The 18,878-nt window shown below is 51.8% G+C and overlaps 4 protein-coding genes across 4 annotated transcripts; 3 read left to right on the top strand and 1 right to left on the bottom strand.

The window, feature by feature from the left end:
• Positions 1–333: 333 nt before the first annotated feature.
• CORC01_13384 (glycosyl hydrolase family 3) lies at positions 334–2,980 on the top strand (the record flags this gene model as incomplete). The annotated part of the gene is made up of 7 exons (XM_022625001.1): positions 334–685; positions 738–981; positions 1,032–1,332; positions 1,381–1,461; positions 1,512–1,853; positions 1,904–2,533; positions 2,603–2,980. 7 exons carry the CDS (start codon positions 334–336, stop codon positions 2,978–2,980), a joined length of 2,328 nt encoding a protein of 775 aa, XP_022468484.1.
• Positions 2,981–7,621: 4,641 nt separating this feature from the next.
• Positions 7,622–9,192, bottom strand: CORC01_13385 (ZIP Zinc transporter; the record flags this gene model as incomplete). Its single annotated transcript, XM_022625002.1, has 6 exons — positions 7,622–7,656; positions 7,714–7,841; positions 7,890–8,785; positions 8,833–8,948; positions 9,013–9,039; positions 9,099–9,192. 6 exons carry the CDS (start codon positions 9,190–9,192, stop codon positions 7,622–7,624), a joined length of 1,296 nt encoding a protein of 431 aa, XP_022468485.1.
• Positions 9,193–12,373: 3,181 nt separating this feature from the next.
• Positions 12,374–14,605, top strand: CORC01_13386 (cation efflux family protein; the record flags this gene model as incomplete). The annotated part of the gene is made up of 9 exons (XM_022625003.1): positions 12,374–12,419; positions 12,662–13,236; positions 13,295–13,321; positions 13,384–13,461; positions 13,535–13,609; positions 13,673–13,828; positions 13,895–14,143; positions 14,200–14,317; positions 14,379–14,605. The coding sequence occupies 9 exons, from the start codon at positions 12,374–12,376 to the stop codon at positions 14,603–14,605; spliced, it is 1,551 nt and encodes a 516-aa protein (XP_022468486.1).
• Positions 14,606–16,739: 2,134 nt separating this feature from the next.
• On the top strand, positions 16,740–17,267 carry CORC01_13387 (uncharacterized protein; the record flags this gene model as incomplete). The annotated part of the gene is made up of 1 exon (XM_022625004.1): positions 16,740–17,267. One exon carries the CDS (start codon positions 16,740–16,742, stop codon positions 17,265–17,267), a length of 528 nt encoding a protein of 175 aa, XP_022468487.1.
• Between the last annotated feature and the right edge of the window lie 1,611 nt (positions 17,268–18,878).

Raw genomic sequence — 18,878 nt, forward strand, 5'->3', positions numbered from 1 at the left:
CATCGCTCCTCACTTTTTGTCTTTCGGGATGGACTGGGGGCAACTGGGGGCACAATGATTGATGCGGAGAAGCTACTCTCCTCTCCTCACCTCAACGGTCCTTTGCCCCATTGATATTACGTCTAATTACTTCGGCTCCTTGGCCGTGGCATCATGTCACTAACCAGGTTAATTCTCTTCGTGGAGTGCAAAGGAGCTGCAGAGCGGGGAGCTGTATTAATACCCGGTGATCGCGCGCGTCTCCTCTCCAGAGGCAGGTCCGTCTCTTGAGCTCTGGATCTCTAGTCAAACGTCAGCCAGTGTTCCATTGACCGGAAACCGGATCGCGGAATCATGAAGCTCTCTCTAACGTTCGCCTCGCTGCTGGTCGTGGCCGTCACCGCCCAGAACGGCACATACCCCAATGGCACTTCACCCATCTACAAGAACCCAAACGCCACTATTGACGACAGAGTCTCTGACCTGTTGAAGCGCATGACCATTCAGGAGAAGACGGCCCAGTTGCTTCAGGCCGACATTCGTGACTACCTCAACCTGACCGATGGCCGCTTCAACCAGAGCGGTCTGACCTGGAGTGCCGAGCACAGAGCCAATTCCGTCTGGACCGGTCTATACTCAAACGTCTCTACCATTTCCTATGGAGCCAAGATTGCCCAAGACTATTTGGTGCACAACACCACTTTGGGTGAGCTGGTTTCCGATAAAATTGCATCAATTGTGATACTGAGATCCTCTAGGCATTCCTGCTTTCATTCAGAGCGAGGGTATCCACGGCTTCCTCGCCCTCAATGCCACCATCTTCAACTCGCCCATTGCCCACGGCAGCTCGTGGAACCCGGAACTGGTGGAGAAGATGGCAAAGGTCATTGCCGTCGAGGCCAAGGCTCTCGGTGTGAACCAGATCTTCGCCCCCGATGTTGACTTGGCTCGCGAGCTGAGATTCGGCCGCGTTGAGGAGACCTACGGCGAGGACCCCTTCTTGTATGATCAGATGACCTCTATTAAGCACGTCGTAAGCTAATTCGGCACAGGGTCGGCGAGTACGGTTACCACTACACCAAGGGTCTCCAGGAGAACGGCGTTTGCGCCATGGTCAAGCACTTTGCCGCCTTTGCTTCCCCGGAGCAGGGCGTCAACACTGCTCCCGTCCACGGCGGCCCGAGAGAGCTCCGCACCACCTACCTTCCCGCATTCAAGCGCGCCATATTTGATGCTGACGCCTGGAGTATCATGTCTTCGTACAACGCATACGACGGTGTCCCAACGATTGCGGACCACCACCTGCTGACCGAGATTCTGCGCGAGGAGTGGGGTTATGAGTACTACGTTATCGTAAGTTGTTAGCCCGTAACCGGGCGTCGATTTCGACTAACAGACCAGTCCGACGCTGGTGGTACCGCTCGTCTATCAAACGCCTTCTTTGTCTGTGGAGAGACTGATGATGCTTGCATCACTCTCAACGTACGTGGTACCTCTTTCCCCCCTTGGTGCCACAATTTCTCACCAAATAGGCCCTCCCCGCCGGTAACGATGTCGAGATGGGTGGTGGACGTTACAGCTTCCAGTACATCCCTGAGCTTGTTGCCAACGGCACTCTACCCCAGGATGTTGTCGATACTGCTGTTTCTCGTGTCCTCCGCGCCAAGTTCAAGTCGGGCATCTTCGAACACCCTTACACTGGCGTCCCCGAAGACGAGATATTCAACTACCTCAACACCGAGGAGCACCGAAAGATCGCCCGCGACCTCGATGCCGAGAGTATCATCCTGCTCGAAAACCACAACGAGACCCTTCCCCTGAAAAAGGATGCTCACGTTGCCGTTATCGGCCCCATGGCTCACGGCCTTGTCAACGTATGTTTTTTTGGTTCTACGGTTACCCTTCCGCACGCTAACAAAAACAGTACGGCGACTATGTCATTCACACCGCCATGGAGCGTGGTGTTACTCCTCTTGATGGCATCAAGGCCGCCAGCGAGGGCACCGTCACCTACGCCAAGGGCGCCGAGCGCTGGTCCAACGACGAGTCCGGCTTCCCCGAGGCCATCGCCGCTGCCGAGGCCGCCGACGTCGCCGTCGTCGTTGTCGGGACCTGGTCTCGTGACCAGGATGAGCTCTGGGCCGGTCTGAATGCCACCACCGGTGAGCACATTGACGTCCACGACTTCAAGCTCGTCGGCGCCATGGGCCGCCTTGTCAAGGCTGTCATCGACACCGGCAAGCCCACCGTCGTCATCTTCAGCTCCGGAAAGCCCATCACAGAACCCTGGATCTCTGACGAGGCCGGCGCCCTGGTCCAGATGTTCTACCAGGGTGAGGAGGGCGGCCACGCCCTGGCTGACGTCCTGTACGGCACTGTCAACCCTTCTGGCAAGCTCTCCGTCGCCTTCCCCTACGATGTCGGCACCACTCCTGTGTACTACGACTACCTCAACTCTGCCCGTGCCTACCCCAACCCAGGTAAAGAGTACCCCAACGGTACCTTGGTCTTTGGCAACAACTACGTCTTGTCGACTCCTCTTCCCTTGTACGAGGTAAGCAAACACATCCGCGCCCTTCCTCTTTCTCTTAGATGCTCTTCTCTAACAGAATCACAACTTCAGTTCGGCTACGGTCTGTCTTACAGCACCTTTGACTACCACGACATCAGCGTCTCCTCGTCGACCGTCTCCCCGACCGACACCGTCACGCTGAACGTGCAGGTGACCAATAACTCGACCCGCGACGGCGCTGAGGTCGTTCAAGTCTACGTCAAGGACTTGATCTCCTCAATCGTCGTCCCCAACAAGGAGCTGCGCGGCTTCTCCAAGGTCTTTATCAAGGCCGGCGAGACCGCCGACGTCTCTGTCGACCTGCCCGTCTCCTCCTGGGGTCTCTGGGACAAGAAGCTGCAGTACGTCGTTGAGCCCGGCGACTTTACCATCTTTGTCGGCTCCTCTAGCGATGACTTCCGCGGTAATGCGACCGTGACGGTTGTGTAAAGGGGTTGTATACTGGGTTGGGTTGGTTTGGTGTTAATGGAAGATTATCCCGAGGATTTTCTTGGTTCAAGCGCTTGACGGCATAAAACAACCTTGGTCAGCTTGACCTTTTTCTCCGTACATATTGTGTAATGTTTTGAATGAAAAGACGACATATGGAGTGGTTGATGAAAAGTCTCACTTGCCAACACATCGCCTGATAACAGTGGCGTAGAGCACTCGCTGAAAAGACACTTGACAGAGCGCCATACGATATGCCATGGAGGTGTTACTCTTACAGACCTAGTGACATTATAATTGAGGCTTGTCATGGGTTTTGAATCTTGTCCTTTCGTCTTGGTGCCCTTCCCCGAGGTGTTAGAGTCAATCTGAGGAAAGGCATTTGCAAAACTGCCCGAACAATATTGTACGTGATTTGAAAGAATAACACCATCATCGGAGGGTCAAAGTTTGATGAATGAGCGCAGACTTGTATTTCCTCCAGTTGATACTCAACTTAACAGCCATACCTAGTTTTGGAGTGGGCTGCACCTCAGATCACAGACTTAGTAAGTCTTTCTGACCGTCCATCTCCGAACTCACTCTACGCAGCACCAACTGAGTCTTCTCGCTATCATTCTTGTTCGCTTTCAACCTGCCACCCATAAAGGGATGGCTTCAAACTCAAACAGAGGTAGGAAGCTAGCGAAGCGTCCATGAGAGAGAAGGTTGAAAGAGGGGAGTATGAGATATCAAGGAAAGCAAAGGCATGTAAGACTACTTGAGATACTTCCACTTCAACTGAAATCCATCTATATGTAGGTGATCCGGCCCTCGGACCGAGCCTGAGCCCGTAGTGCTCAACATCTTGGGAGCAACGTAGGCACGCATCAAGGAAATTTGGATGGCTCGCCTACAGCAGGCAACTCTACTCTCTGAAAAGGCGGTTGTGTCTGCTTTCGGGGCATATATCACGACGTGCTTCCTCAATGAGAGGAGCCATACCGCGCGCCCCAAAGGAATTCAAGAGAAGAAAGACTCACACCATCTGGCTTGTTCATCAGAAATGAACCCCCCGTCAAGAGAAGGATGACTTTCTGCTCGATTTTTACTGCCTACCAACAATAGGCACGACAAATTCGGCAATCTTTCCCATGGGCAGCAGAAAACTATTTTGGAAGAAAGTACGCTTTGCGACTGGTCGTGTCTCCCAGATTCGGAAATCTCATCGCAACCATAGCCACCACTCTTTTCCTCTCTCTTCATCCGGAATCCTCCTTGTCTTTTCATACACGAAACCTAGTCGACAAAGAAAGAAAGAAAAAAGAATACGAACCCCAAGGAGATAGCGAGGGCACGTCTTCAGGCAAGTCTTGCCTGGAAAGGCCACACACACACACACACATACACACAACCCTCCCAACTAGAAATGACGGAATCCAACTTCCTCCCACAGCAAACCTTCTCTCCCTCCTCTCCTTTACAAGTCCATGCGGCCTCGAGACCTCCCGGTTCGAGTTTCTGTTTCGTTTCCTAGTCACTACTCCTTTTTATAGACGCCTCCTAAGCTGGTGAATGCTCGAAGCCCAGGCCTCTCTCTCGTCTTGTCAAAAACCCATCAAATCAGCACATCATCACACCACACCTGTCGGCCACACACACTTCGCTTTCGATCTCTGTGCTGTCACTCTACCTCGCCTGGAATGCAAGGGGGGTTACTGATCTCTGGCTCGAACGCCGGATGCAAATCTTCCTTTCACCGGGATGAGGGGGGCATGTTCTACGGGAAATTCTATACCGTTGCAATCGGCACGAGTGTGTCGTCGTAAGCCGCCCTCGTCCGCACGTCTTGTCTTTTGCATTGTGTGAATATTACCCTTCTCATTAAGATATTTGTCGTCTGTTTTGCTTCTTTGGGATATCACATCATATCTTTGCGGATAAGTTTGTGGTACGAACGGTTTCCGTGCTCATCGGGTGATCATCATACACGCGCCAAGACTCTGGTATTTGTAAAGCAGGCTCCCCCCCCCTTCTCTAACTTGATACACACACCCTTCCGCTAACTGCTCTTTCAACTTTTCCTCGTGGCGAATTGCTTCTCTCTCTGTTGATCGACTCAAAACCTCGGACCTCGAACCTCACTAGGGAGAAGGGGGGGTCCCCTTGATGGTCAAACCACACCCCGAACCGCCCGAAGGAGCCGAACAACAGATGCAGACAGACGCACGGTCTAGCACATACTCTGCTTCTTTTTGTTTTTCTTGCTTTCTTTTCTCCATCTTTCTCACAGACGGCATCGTTTCGCCCGTTCTGCTTCGGAGAAGGTAGGCATATTGGCGGAAAGAGTTGTGCACAATGCTGTATCGTGACTATGTTCACAGCTCCTTGGCAACCCTCGCCGTTTTTCTCTGGAACGCCTGCTTTATCCTTCCCAACTCGGTGGGAAGGGGGCAAAACAGAAGCATCTCATAGGCTTTCCAGAGGTTAATCTCAGGAATCGGTCACCGGTAACTAATTAGGATCTTTTGGAAGGAAAAAAAAAAGTGACGCCTGCCAAGAAAAGCCAATTTCACATTTCCCCTCCTTCTATCCTTTGTGCACAGCCTCTATCCGTACAATCCTCTTCCCCCAGGTCGTCTGACACTTCCCATCGTGCTTTTCGACCACTCGTCACGAGGCGACCACAAAAAAAATCTTGGCCATTTCATTAAGGATCAAAAAGGTTCAAGCCGCGGTGCATTCGGCCGCCGGCGTTTAGTCTGTGCCTCATGCAGGTAGGCACCTACGGTAAGGTAAAAGATGCAGAGGTATAATCAAGCGTGCATGAGAAGAGACAATAAGAAACAAGGAACCCAAAACCTGATCAAACTTCTAGAACCACCACCACTACTACTGCAACATCCATTACCATCATCGTCACTTAGCAAGTGGTCGCTGATCTTTGTGCGCCGCATGCTTCTGTAGTGCAGTCTGCAGCAACCTCAAACCGACCACTTTTCCCCATTCATCCGTCCGCATGTAAACCCTGCCTACAACTCCTCTTTCGTCTGGAGTTTTGCGCGCCCCCCCCCCCTCTCCAAGTGTCTGGGGTTCATATTAATAGCTACACCAGTGACACCATCCACCCCCCGCCTAAGCCTCCTCGACAACCCTACCATGTCCAAGATGCCTGCCTACCTTGCAACATCATCCAGGGCAGCTGAACCAAATGGTCACACAACCAACAGGAGAAAATCCTGTATTCCATCAAAGATTCATGAAGCATGTTCCCTGCAGTAGTCGCGCGGGAAGGCTCTGCAGACCTGCAAGCCATGCATCATCAATCCTCCCCCTCCCAGCCCTTACCTTTTAACAATGCAGTAATCCTCCGGCCCGTGTAATAACCTTACATAGAACATGGTTAAAATACAACAACCTAGGCCCCTCCCCCTTGAGCATTTTCTGATATCGTCAATATGCAGGGGCAGGCGGCACGTAGCGACTGAAAGTAACAGAGGACGTGTGAAATAAACTTGAAATGCAAAGAAGGAAATAAAAGCAAGGCTACTGTTTCCAGGCGAGCCATGCCTGACAGCTTCCGCGTCACGCTTTCCCTCCCCTCCCCTTCCCTTTAAACATGCATCATGGGGCCGTCCCTGACCTGACCACTTTTCTGAGTCTCTTGGTCTTTTCGATCATTACTGTTTCCGCTATCTGCTTCATTATGAAGCTGCTTAGGATCTTCTCCCGTCTCTCAATCTCGATCCTCCCTCCCTATCAACTGTTATTCATGCTACTCTATTTCAGACGCCAACAAGTTCGAGGACAAACGTCCAATCGAGCCCTGTTCGGCTACTTAATCCCTTTTATCTGCAAAATTTCTCTTCTTCAACGCCCCGATCGTTCTCACAGGAGTCGTGTGAATCGTCCCTGGTGGTATAACCGGAGACGGGTTTTGATCGGACCGTCGCGTCGTACAAATCCGCTTAGAAATCCACTTCACGTTCAGCATTGGGCAACAGACCAACATGCGTGAGCACAGTTCTGTGCACAAGTATAGTAAATATATCGTGGTATTTGATACAGTCTAGTAATGTCATGCTCAACCCGTCCTTTGAAAGCCCTATCATACAAGTGACCGTCTCCATGTCTTTTCTCGTAAGACTCGTAACTTTTGTATGCCCGTAAGTTATCATTAGTTTACACCTTGTACTGCTGATGTAATTTTCCCCCAAAAAGATTTCTACCAAACAATGTTGCCTGTTGCCAGTATGCACTTGCTGTGCGGTCCTATGTGCCAGGAAATTTGACACCGCACACCACATCACTACTATTGTACAAAATCCCTGGCTGCAAATTACACTGGAAATGGGGATAGCAAGAAAAACGAAGGTGATAGATTTGGTGAGAGTTGGGCTGTTTGTAGTGAGAAACCATCCGTCCCCTCATGACTTGTGAAACAAAATCCGGCGCAGCATTGAAATTGACGATAACAAGCGTTCATCTCTGCTATCAAAGTCCTTTGAAGATCGTAGCTCGTTGGCCGGAGTGAGCCTCGGAGTCCTGGCAGGCCGTAAGAACGGCTTGGCTGAATAGACTGGACTGGGTGTCGTATACCCTCGCGTGAGACTAGTCGAAGGGCGGGGAGGAAGTTTACACCAGGGGTTTGTCGGTAAAGGCTTAGGCAAAGATACCGACAATTGACATGCCCGCAGCTGAAAGTTTTGTTAGGTACCTTGAATTCCCACGAGATTTCTGTGAGTTTTACTAACCTCCAGCGAGGACGTAGCAAAAGGCCGTGATCTTTTGCTTATTGGAAAGAAGGCGGTTGGCCTCCTCGGAAAGGAAATCCTCAGCCAGCAGGTCGACAAGAGCAGCATAAAGCAGCAGGCCAGAGGATCTAAGTCAAATTAGCCAATGTTTAGTACGAATAGACCAAAGGACTCACATGGCGTTGAAGACACCGACGATGATGAGACCGAATGCACTTTCGGGATTGTAGGTGCTGCGAGTGAATAGCCCGATGGCTTGTCCGATGGGGGCGGTGGTGCCGAAAGCGACGACTAATACCCAGGGACGAATGCTGCCCTTGGGATACGGCACAGCTGCAATACGAGAACCAAGACCGAGACCCTCAAACATTTGGTGGAACAGAATGGCGACAAGGAGAATGACGAAGCCATCAATAGTGATGGAAACGGTCATGCCGACAAACACTGAGTGGAACAGAATACCACCTTCGAGCATGGTAATGTTGAGAGACATCTTGCGATACACAGCTGGGTCAACCTGTTGGCCCTCGGCGTCATAAAATGGATCTTCCTGCTTGACTTCCGCTACAGCAACCTGCGACGATGTCTGCTTCTCTTGGGTAGTTCGAATCATGTTCATCATCTCCATGCGCTGGCGCACATACTGCTCGTAGAAAACAACGAACCAAGGCGGCATGTTAGAGTCGGACAAGTTGGTATTGGCGGGAAGTGGGGCGTCATAAGTGCTCTCCGAGTGAGGCGCGGGAGAGCGTGACTTCTCGTCATCGTATGCGTGCTGTGCAACCCGCTTCTCGAAGTCAATGCTATCCGCTTCGGCGTCGAAGCTTTTGCTGCCGTATCGAGTTGACCCGCCAGGCTGGGAGGCACCATGACCGGGACCGTGGTCGTCCATCACATCACCGGTAGGTCCTCCGTGGGAATGGCCGCCAATCTTGGCGTTGATCCACATTTCAATACTGAACAGAATGAACATGGATCCCATCATGATGGCGCCCGGAAGAGGTGGGTAGTCGTCGGTGAAGAGATCTGGGAGGCAGGGGTTCATGAGGTTGCCAAACGCGGTGGGGAGTAGCTGTGCTGCGTCAGTTCTGTACAACTAGATGAACCGATTTCACCTACATGCACGAATGCCGTCGCGATGAGTACGCCCGTACCGAAATGCTTGCATGCGAAGAAGACCTTGGGAGGGACCTTCATCCACTTGACCTTCTTGGCCACCACAGGGAAACCAGCGCCTGTGCCACTCTAGTTAGTATGTTGATCCGCGATGAGACTCTTTTATTTGCTCGTTTCGCATACCAAAGATTGAAAAGGCCAAGACCAAAACTGTGACAAGTTAGCCAAATTGTTAAGAGCCAAAAGACCATGTCTTGGAATCAACCTACAAAGACCAGCAACGTGGAGGCCGACGTCATACTCGACTGGTTGTCCACCCTTCTTAGCGCCACACTCGGGTTTGGGCTCCTTCATTGCGTCCATCTTGATTAAAAAATCGGTACGTGTCCCGCAAAAAGGATTGCTGCTTGATTGGCAATCCTGAAATAAAAAAGAAGGAGGTTTGAGAAGGTGAAGGGCAGCCAAATGATCCGGGGCCGCCTACTGAGAAGCACTCATTCGTAAAGCGAAGGCAACCGAAAACAAGGGGACATGAGAAGCTGTCCCGCAGCTTCAGCTAGAGAACAGACGAAAGATGATCTACTCCCGGCTGTCGTAGTTTAGAGTGCAAGGGGGGAAAGGAGTGGACACGAAGAGAAAGGAAAAACGGAAGGAAGAAACGGGCGATAAAAGCATAGAACGACAACAGACGCTGTGATGATGGGCGAAAGGGAATCTTGGTCAAAGTCTGGGCTCAACTCGCTTTAATATGCTTTCTATGACAGCCCACGCAATGCAGCCCGTGTGAGGGCGGGTAGGGAAAGAATAAACGTTGACAGGGGACAGCGGTCCTTGTGCCACCCAGCTGATTTAGAAATAGAAGACGTTGCCAAGGATGAGGCAGCTGAGGTTGAGCCTTGGTGGGTTCGTGATGGGGGGAACGTGGCCTTAGCGTCCGCCTCGCGGGAAGCGGGAAGCGGGAGGACCTGAACGGGAACAAGGTTCACCGTGGGCAGAGACCGTGTGTATGGGGGCGAGGACGACGGCGGGGGCGGAAGGGTAGGCTAAGTCGACCGCAGTTGAGTCGAGCAACTTGCTGCGGTGCCTGAGACCCAGCTTGTCTCTAGCATCGATGATCCCGGCCGCTGTCCGGATCCGATGTTGTTTGCTATAGCATGATTTGCCGGTGGGAGTCGAGACGGGAAGTCTGAGAGCCCGGCTCGACCTGACGGATAAGAAACGACCTGTATGGGACTGGTGACGGGTTGGATGGCGTGAATGGTGCTCTGTGAGTCTGTAAGCCATGGCTGGTTGATCCAAACCTTTGTCACGGCTCGGCACAGCTTCATCTCTGTTGTGCATGGCAAGCAGGACTGATAATGGTCGATGATGGGCAATATCCTAAACGAGACGACAGTCGATCTTCCATCGGGTCGCTGCCAACCGCGAAGGGGTATTGACGTGGGGTGCGCGTCAAAATGGGGCGCCGGCATTTGGAAGAGTATCCGTAGGGAAGCGTGAAACGGGAGTCTCCCGGGGTCAGCCGCCAGGTTCAGCCGCCAGGGTTGCCAGTCGGAAAATTCTTAAGTCGATTTGACTCTAGTCTCTAGGAAGCTTCCCGGGTAACCCGCGAAGAAGCGCGGGGGGACGCTTGGTGGCGCGGAGAATGGGGAAACTTGGCGGGATAAGCACAAGCCGTCGAAAGCCAAGTGTGAAGCCAAGAGCACTGACACATTTGTCACCATTTCCCAAGGTAGCGGATGGTATTCTGTCGTTGATTTTGGCTTGGCTGCGATTGCTTGGCCGCGATCCTGCAGAGACGATTAGCCAAGCTTTCTTACTGACTTGCTGGCTTGCTGGTACGGCAGATGGGGGACTGACTGTAGGACCCATCTGTTCCTGGTCTGCATCTAGTCGGCTTCTGCTCCGCTTCTTCTTGCCGGGGCTTCTCTAGGTCTACTCCTCCAGTGTCTCACGTGCAGAGTTGCCTTTATCGGACACTCAGCTGAGGGTAAGTTTTGCCTAACATCCCGCAGCCACCGCGACAATCGCAGTCGGGGCTTAGTCGGAGGTTGATGTCCATAGTGGAAAATGAGAGGCGGAAGCGTGACGAATGACTCTGTATGGGCTCATGAGATGGGATGGAATGACATACTGGCACCGAGAAGTCGTCAACAGTCCCGCACTATGGGTTTCCAGGCAGGGCTGGTAAAACTTGGGGATGGCCTAGCAGCCCAGGGACCTGATGGAAAAGAGGAGCCCTCGGCGTCTGAGATGGACAAGACATGAGGGCAATCGAGAGACAGGAGGCAGGGCCGCGTGTCGTTGCTGTTGAGGATGATGGCAAGAAGGAAAACCTATAGCATCCGAGCCAAATTGGTCAGTTGAGCCGGCAAGAGTTGATGCTCAGTGGGTGTCATGGTGTGCAGCTGCGTAGATAATATGGGAGTGAGGTTGAAAGAGAGAAGTCGGAGACGAAGAGAAGCGGAGCCGGTGCGTCTTGGAGTCGGTCATTCTTGCTCCGGATTGAAACAAACATGCAGGTTGTTCCGAGCGCTCAGCTCTCGCCTTCCAAACTCTGTTCAAGTCTCGCAAGTCGTATCGAAGTCTCGCAAAGTCTGACAAAGCCTGAACAGGTCTCAAAAGTCTCGTGCCAGGCCTAGAGACAGCACCAAGCACCTTGCAAAGAGCCTTGGAACAGCCAGCCAACAGGTGGCTTTGGATTACCTTACGCTGCAGCTACTACTTGCCGTGCTTGCCCAAACTCTGTAACAGCCCCAAACTCTTGGCAGAAGGACTATCGCTTCCTGTCTCGGCGCACCCACGCGGCTCCTGGGTCCGCCGTCGTGCGTGAAACACGCCCCTGGCCAATCGGTGCTGCTCTGGCTCGGACCTTTCCCTGATCATCCTCATCCGCTACTTGCTTCTGTTGGTCAGTCTATGCATCACTCTGCTACTCTCTGGTTGCCGTCTTTCGTTGCTTTTCAGCTTATGGCAGGGTCATCTCTGTCATTTAGCCTTCGAGCTAGGCTCCAAATGACCTTTTGCCTTCTCGACTCGACCTGCCGACTGCGTTGCCCTCCCTCGCTTGCACTTGTAAGTCGAACCGGCACGAGTTGTCTCTAGCCAGGACCAGGAAGACGCAAATAGCTGCCCCCTGAACTACAAACCGCGTGCGCCATCATCATCACTTTACTGGCGGACCGGTGGAGTTGGAACCGCAGGGAAACGGGCGGGAAAGCCTCCTGGACACGCACCATTCTCCGTCATTGTCCAGGGTTTTATGTTTCTCCCCTCTCCAAATTCTACCCCATTCAAGATGTGCATTGAAGGCAGGGCTGCCCGCAGCGAGAGCTTACTCTTAATCGACGACACAAGGGGGTCGCTTCTGCAGCCTGGCTACCTCCCCCAGACTTTGCGGAGGCGGGCACGACAGGAGGGATCACGTAGGATGCCAACTGGCTCTTAAATATATGACTCTCAGTCTCAAATCGACTTCACTACTGTACTACCCTTCTACTTTCCCATTCAACGAGGAACCCACCCAGCTCACTCGTTCCCAAAAATGCAAACTGCACGCGAGTCTCAGGACGGCGTCCAACCATCATCTAGTACGTGGGTTTCGGCTCTGTCTGTTTTCATGGCCACACCCCTTCTCCCTTCCGCTATGCTCTGTTCACCTCACCTATCCTCCCAGTCTTCTGGCTGGTTCGTCACATCCTCGTAGAGATGTGCGACTGCTACTCGCATCGGATTTCCCTGCCACTGACCGCTTGACCACTGGCCACCACTTTGGCCATGGCTTCGTCCCACTTTCACATACGGCCAGTCCCCACTGACCATTGTGCTTCAGTCACCTCAGCTCGAAGCAACTCCGTCGGTCCTTCGGCTTCGGAGAGTAACTTGAAAGCCGAAGCGAACAAGGAACACAGTGAACGTCTAATGGACAACGCAGACATCATCTCACCGGTTCAGCCACTTGGCACAGACGACAAAGTTGTGACTGATGGCCTCTTCGTGTCGACTTCGAACGACACGGCCACGACCAACGAGAGCGATGTCGTCAGAACTTCCTCCAGGAGCAGCGGCGGCCCGTTCTCCAATGTCGACGCCACGGATGCTTCCACCGTCGACACCTACCGGCCGGACCCTTATGACTTTGGTCGACACCGGCGTAACAATGTCTCCAAGAAGCAGATGAAGATTGAGCATCCTAACGGCAATAAGAGAAAGCTGAAAAAGTTCTACAATCGACAGAATGAACTCATTGACCAGTTCCTCGGCGCCGAGGACGAGGAGAGGCAGCAGGTCGCCGAAGCCGCGCGAATGGGTCCCAAGATCAAGTTCGCCGTAAACGCCTCTTTCACGGTCAATTTCTGCCTCTTTGTCATTCAGCTCTACGCTGCCGTCTCCACTGGGTCTCTGTCGGTACATAGGCATCCCAGTCCCTAGACTCACGGATTTTGTTGACTCGAGAAATTTCCAGCTTTTTGCCACTGCCGCCGACGCATTCGTTAGTGGAACTCATTTTCCTCAGTGCGGCGTTTTTGTACAAGTTGACCAACAAATGCCCAGATGGACCTGGTATCATCCTTTGTGATGCTCATCACCTCTAGGATGGCGGCCCGGCCGAGCGTTTACAAGTATCCGGTGGTGAGTTACTCGCAGCACTCCCTCGGCAATTAGATGTCTCCGGGTGGTCTGACATGGGGCGACTCAAAATAAGGGACGAACTCGGATTGAGACGATTGGCATCATCTTGTTCTGCGCGTTAATGACAACTGTTGCAATTCAACTGCTTGTAAGTCATCGCCAAGTGACGTGTGTGACTTGGTCGTTCTGAGACGCTGATCTAGGGCAACAGGTCGAGTCAGGCCGCGCGCTTGGCGAGGGTAAGCGAGCTTCTGAACAACTGCACATCGTCCCCATTGTCATTGTCGGCGTAGCCATCTTCGCCAAGGCCTCCTTGATGATCTATTGCTTCGCTTATCGAAAGTTCCCTTCGGTGCATGTCTTCTTCGTATGTGGTCCACCCACCCCGCCCTCCGCCATCATTCGTCTGACGTACGCTAATCATCGCGTACAGATAGACCACCGCAATGACATATTCGTCAACAGCTTCGGTCTTGTCATGTCCGTTGTGGGAGACCGCTTTGTGTGGTACCTTGATCCCCTTGGTGCAATCTGCATTGCGCTGCTCATCCTGGTCTCCTGGGTATCCAACGCCTTTGAACAGGTCTGGTTGCTCGTTGGCAAATCAGCGCCGAGGGATTTTGTCTCGAAGCTGATCTACATGTCCATGACTCACGATACTCGGATTCTCAAAGTCGACACTGTAAGAACCCCCCCAATCTGCAAGAGTCTTTGAGAAAGCCATCTGACCGCGAGTAGTGCCGCGCTTATCACGCCGGGCAAAACTACTACGTGGAGATTGACATCGTCATGGACGAGACGACACCCCTCAGGATCTCGCACGACGTTGCTCAGGAATTGCAACGCAAGGTCGAAGGTAAGCACTTTTCGGTGTGAATCTGTTGGGGTGTGATTGCTGATTTCTTCTGACCGCCTAGGACTGTCTGACGTCGAAAGAGCGTTCGTCCATGTTGATTACAGCGAGGCCCACGATCCACACGAAGAGCATAAGCCCTTGTACGAGAGACTGTCAAAGAAGCCCAACAAGAGGACACTGAAGGACATCTTGTTGCGGACGAAGAAAGACACGACGAACGTCACAGAGATTGAAATTTCCAGCGGTCGAAACTCGGCATGGCAGAAGGGGAAAAGGGATGGACGATGAGGAGGGAAGGCCCGAGCAATAGAATAGACACGGAAAAGTTGAGGGAGAGTAGAAAAAATCAACCTGGCGTTTGGACTGTAGTACTGTATAATCAATTCTTCTAACCTTCCACGATGTCGTTGCAGACAAGATAATGCGCTGGCCATACTTGTTTCGACATGAGGGCCGCACAACGCAGGAACAGCGGGGAACGCTTCTCTGCAACGGTCACGGAGCTACAAAAAGATACCTATCGAATGGTCTAGTTTGATAGGCGGCTTTGGCGGCACATTACACCGAGATGGGGACGGCAGACGCTGCTCTCCGTAGAGAGATGGAAACGGCATTCCATGAAGAAAAAAAAGTAACATTATGTATGGCAACACGAAGCAAAGCTCGCAAGTGTTCACTGTTCATGCCAGGACAGACGCGTCGCGAGTTTCTGAAGTGCTTGCTTGCTCTTCTGTGACGGTGGTGGCGCTATCATGGAGAGTCCCAGAGCGAGGTGGTGTAAGTTATGCGGTGGCACTTGGCGGTCGTGGGGCGTAACGTTGACTTAAAACCTGGGCCGAGCCCTCTTCTTTTCTTTGATGATTTTCAAGTGAATTTGGACGACAAGACTTGGCGAATGAAGCGGCATGAGACGGCACAGCCAATCCATTTTTGACATGTCGTAGTCTTGCCCAGGTGTTGAAGGCTTTGCTACGCATCTTTCTGCTTGGCCCCAGTCTTGGCTTGGCAGAGGATTAGGGGACGGGACTAGACGACAGCAAGATCACAGAGAAGACCGTCATGTCGATTTGTGACTATTGCTTGCTGGTAGATTCCTACAGCGGTCATCAGGACAAGGATACGAGTTTCTTTATTCCGATTATTCATAAAATGAATGTGAATCAAGCCTCGTCGTTAAGCTGTGTAGGCAGGCAAGGTCATTATCAGCGAGAGTACTCTAGCATCTTCTAAGGAAGACCAAGTCTATGTCAAATGCTTCGCATTAATACCAGTAGTTCACAGTCAACTTAACACGACGGTTATCGAGGCACAGATAATTCAAATGATTTTGTCAAGGCTTTGAATTCCGGTATAGACGAATCACTCAATTTTTGTGTCAGAAGGTGTTCATGGTCCGAGAAGGGTTGACCTGTAAATTCTCGCTCGGCTCAGTAGCGAACTGCAAACATCCTTCACACGATCAAAAGCCTACCTAAGGCGGACAAGAAACCCATTCGAATTTGCGCGTAACGGGTTTTCTAAGAGAAGAAACCGACCAAACGCGCCTTACGGACCACGGGCAGCCCGGGAAACGATTTGAGTGGTGAAGATAGCAGGGCATGTTCAAACCCATCGTGTTAGGTAAAATTTTCAAAATTTCTAGGAATTATTGGAAGCTATCAGGGATCACAATTGCGGAGATGCGTCAGTTGGTCTTCCATAATACTCAACCATTGCCCTGTGACATGAGGGACGAACTGTGTTGGGAAATTATGCTTCGTCCAGAACCATACAAAATGAAACTTTGAGCAGAGACCTTCCGGGTGATGAACTTTATCTAAATCCATTGCATGACTGTCCTTCACGTGCCTACCGTCCTACGATGTCAAGATATCTAAGGTAGGTACGTCAGGACGGCCGCCCGGGTGGGGCCGTTTAACGGTCCCATTTGCGGCGTCAAATCGTAGCTTCCGGCTGTAACAAGACAGGCGCACCTGCTTACCTGCCTACCTTACCCAAGGTACTTAGAAACGGCATTGAATCCATAGGCATGCCTTTATTCTCACGTGTTTGAACCTTCTGCGGTACACAGGAAAGGGAGATGAAGGTGGACTTACCACACGCTACTGATTCCCACCATGAGGCAAGGCACCAGTCTACACAGAAAGGCTCGGGGTTCCCGGCGAATAAAACTTTCCAGCTCCTTCTTTGCTTCGATCCCCTCAGGAGCATTCTTGATGCTCTGGCTTATGTCTTGCCACAGTTGGATTACTCACCTCTTCACGTTGGGCCTCTTCCAAAACGACTTCCCCGCCAATAACATCAAGACGACATAAAGTAGTTTGGGACGTCAGGACAACAAAATTCTATGCACACATCCGAATAGCTTCATCGTCGAAAACAGGCTACCGCTTACTTTCATCTTCGAACTGGACCTCCAGACATGGCGGCCGGCGACCGTTGGTATTTAGTACCCCAACCAACCGACTTCACATTGGTGCTCGATCGAATCTACAGAAGAGGCATCAAATACTCGAGCTCGAACCTGTTGCGCCTCACCTTTGATGGATACTTCCGCATCTTATGCCTCTGGGATGGCGAGGAACGCTTCATTCGAGAAGAACCTGCCGAAAGTCAAAGTTTCAGAACCTGGCGCAAGAACAACCCCAATTGGGTCGAAGAGTTCCGCATGCGAGCTTGCAAAGCTGGCTACTGGAATCCAATTAGGAATGATCTCCGACATACCATATTCTACGACGGACAGTACTTCAAGCCTGTCAATGGAAATGAGGCCGCAGAGGCGTTTTCACGTAATCCCCAGCCTGACCACGCCAAACTGCATGCCACGCCCTCTTTGGAGTGGCCTTTGTGTCAGACTCCGTGGGTGCCACCCCTGGGACGCGATGTCCTCGTCAGCACCATCAACCCGCATCTTAATGACCCACCCCCTGATTTTGACCAGAAGGTTTAGGATACCTGTACAACGATCATTGACGTGGAAAATGCTTCCACTGCTCTTCAGCTTTTTGACGACATATATACCAATGTTTCCAGGTATTCCGGGGGGACTATCGACGATGGGCAAGCCCTATCGGCTGTTTGCCAGGCTTTCCGCAGCTTTCCCGACGCCGTAAGAGTCTTAAGGATAAGTTTGAATCCTCCGAACGCAGACCATGCCTACATCAGTGTCTTCTCATCTCGCCCTGGGGATACCGAGGAGGACAAAATCAGCTTTCTTTCCGGACCAGATCAAGCCCAGGCCCTACGATTCGACAGAAAAGCAACCATAGCGCAGCCTAAGGTATTACACTTGATTTACAGCTTCATCTGGACCTACATCCAAAACCGCAACGGTCGCAGCGGCCGCAGCGGCTGCAGTCTGGCCTTCATTCTTCAAGTTCTTCATGTGAACTACATTCCATGTTATGATATGACCAGTGACGACTCCTTTCTTCGGTCCGAATTTTATCTTCCGGAAACGAATTAGATTCACGGAATTGAGAAGATGAAGCAGCGCGCAAGTGAAGACGACGTTGACCGCCTTGAGGTCGTTTTGGAGTGGTTTCTTGGGCAGCCCTTGGGTTGGCTGAATTTTAACCTACTCGAGGAGGCCGTTATCATAGAAAAGATAGAGCTGAGAAGAAAGGAGGCTGCTGAAACCCGTTGATGCCGAGACAGAGAATATTTCTTGCTTGCGTTACTACCATTGTATATGTACCTGACTTACCTGACTTAGACGAAGTATTAAGCCTACGGACAAGAAGCAGTTTAAGAAGTAGCGAGTTTTGTCTGGTCTGCTTGCGTGAATTTTCTGGGTACTTACATGCTGGTCTCTGATGAGCAAGGACTAGACTAAGCCAACCCGTTATAGGGTGGGACGCAGTCCCAGAAGACAACGTTTCCCAGGCGGATCGTCGGTATCGAGGCGACGGCGCCGAGACAAAGGAGGGGGTGCTTCTTGGGCGAGGGTTCCTGGCCTATGCTCCTTGCCTGCTCCATTGAAAGCGGAAGTTTTGTCCATGGTACGATCGGAACATAAAGCAGCCCTCAACACTGTTGACCATGTTAGAGTTCGCTCTCAGCCAAGAGATTGTGCGTATCCTATTTGACCTGCAAGATGTCGGTGTAACACTTCCGGTGTTTAGTATCTTCCCAGCGCTCGAGGGAGCAGTCATCCGGGGGCGATCCCATGTTGAAACCATATATCGTGCGGTTTGAAGAGTATGCGTTAGTTCTACACTTGAAGGGTTGACTATGTAAAGCCCTGCTTACTGTTCTAATGCGCAGGCTATCGCAGCACGTAACCGGTTGAGTCGACACGAAGTGGTCGTCGGCTGTCTTCGTCTAGACTTTGTTGAGGGCGTTCTGCATCAGCATGTTCTTATTAGCCGTCGCTTTGATTTAGGCATGAATCCGGTACAGTTCCCAGGCTTGCATGTTCGTGGTGCCAGCAGGGAACCCCAACGTAGCGTAGAGCAGGAGGATCTCATGTCTTGCGAAGAGGTTTGCCTGTGAGAACGGAGATGTGGAATGGGACTAACCCACCCGCGGCCTCGCCATCTATATATTCTTTGGCCCACAG

This window comes from Colletotrichum orchidophilum (genome assembly GCF_001831195.1).
Source record: "Colletotrichum orchidophilum strain IMI 309357 chromosome Unknown Scaffold_190.1, whole genome shotgun sequence".
NCBI classification, from domain to species: domain Eukaryota; kingdom Fungi; phylum Ascomycota; class Sordariomycetes; order Glomerellales; family Glomerellaceae; genus Colletotrichum; species Colletotrichum orchidophilum.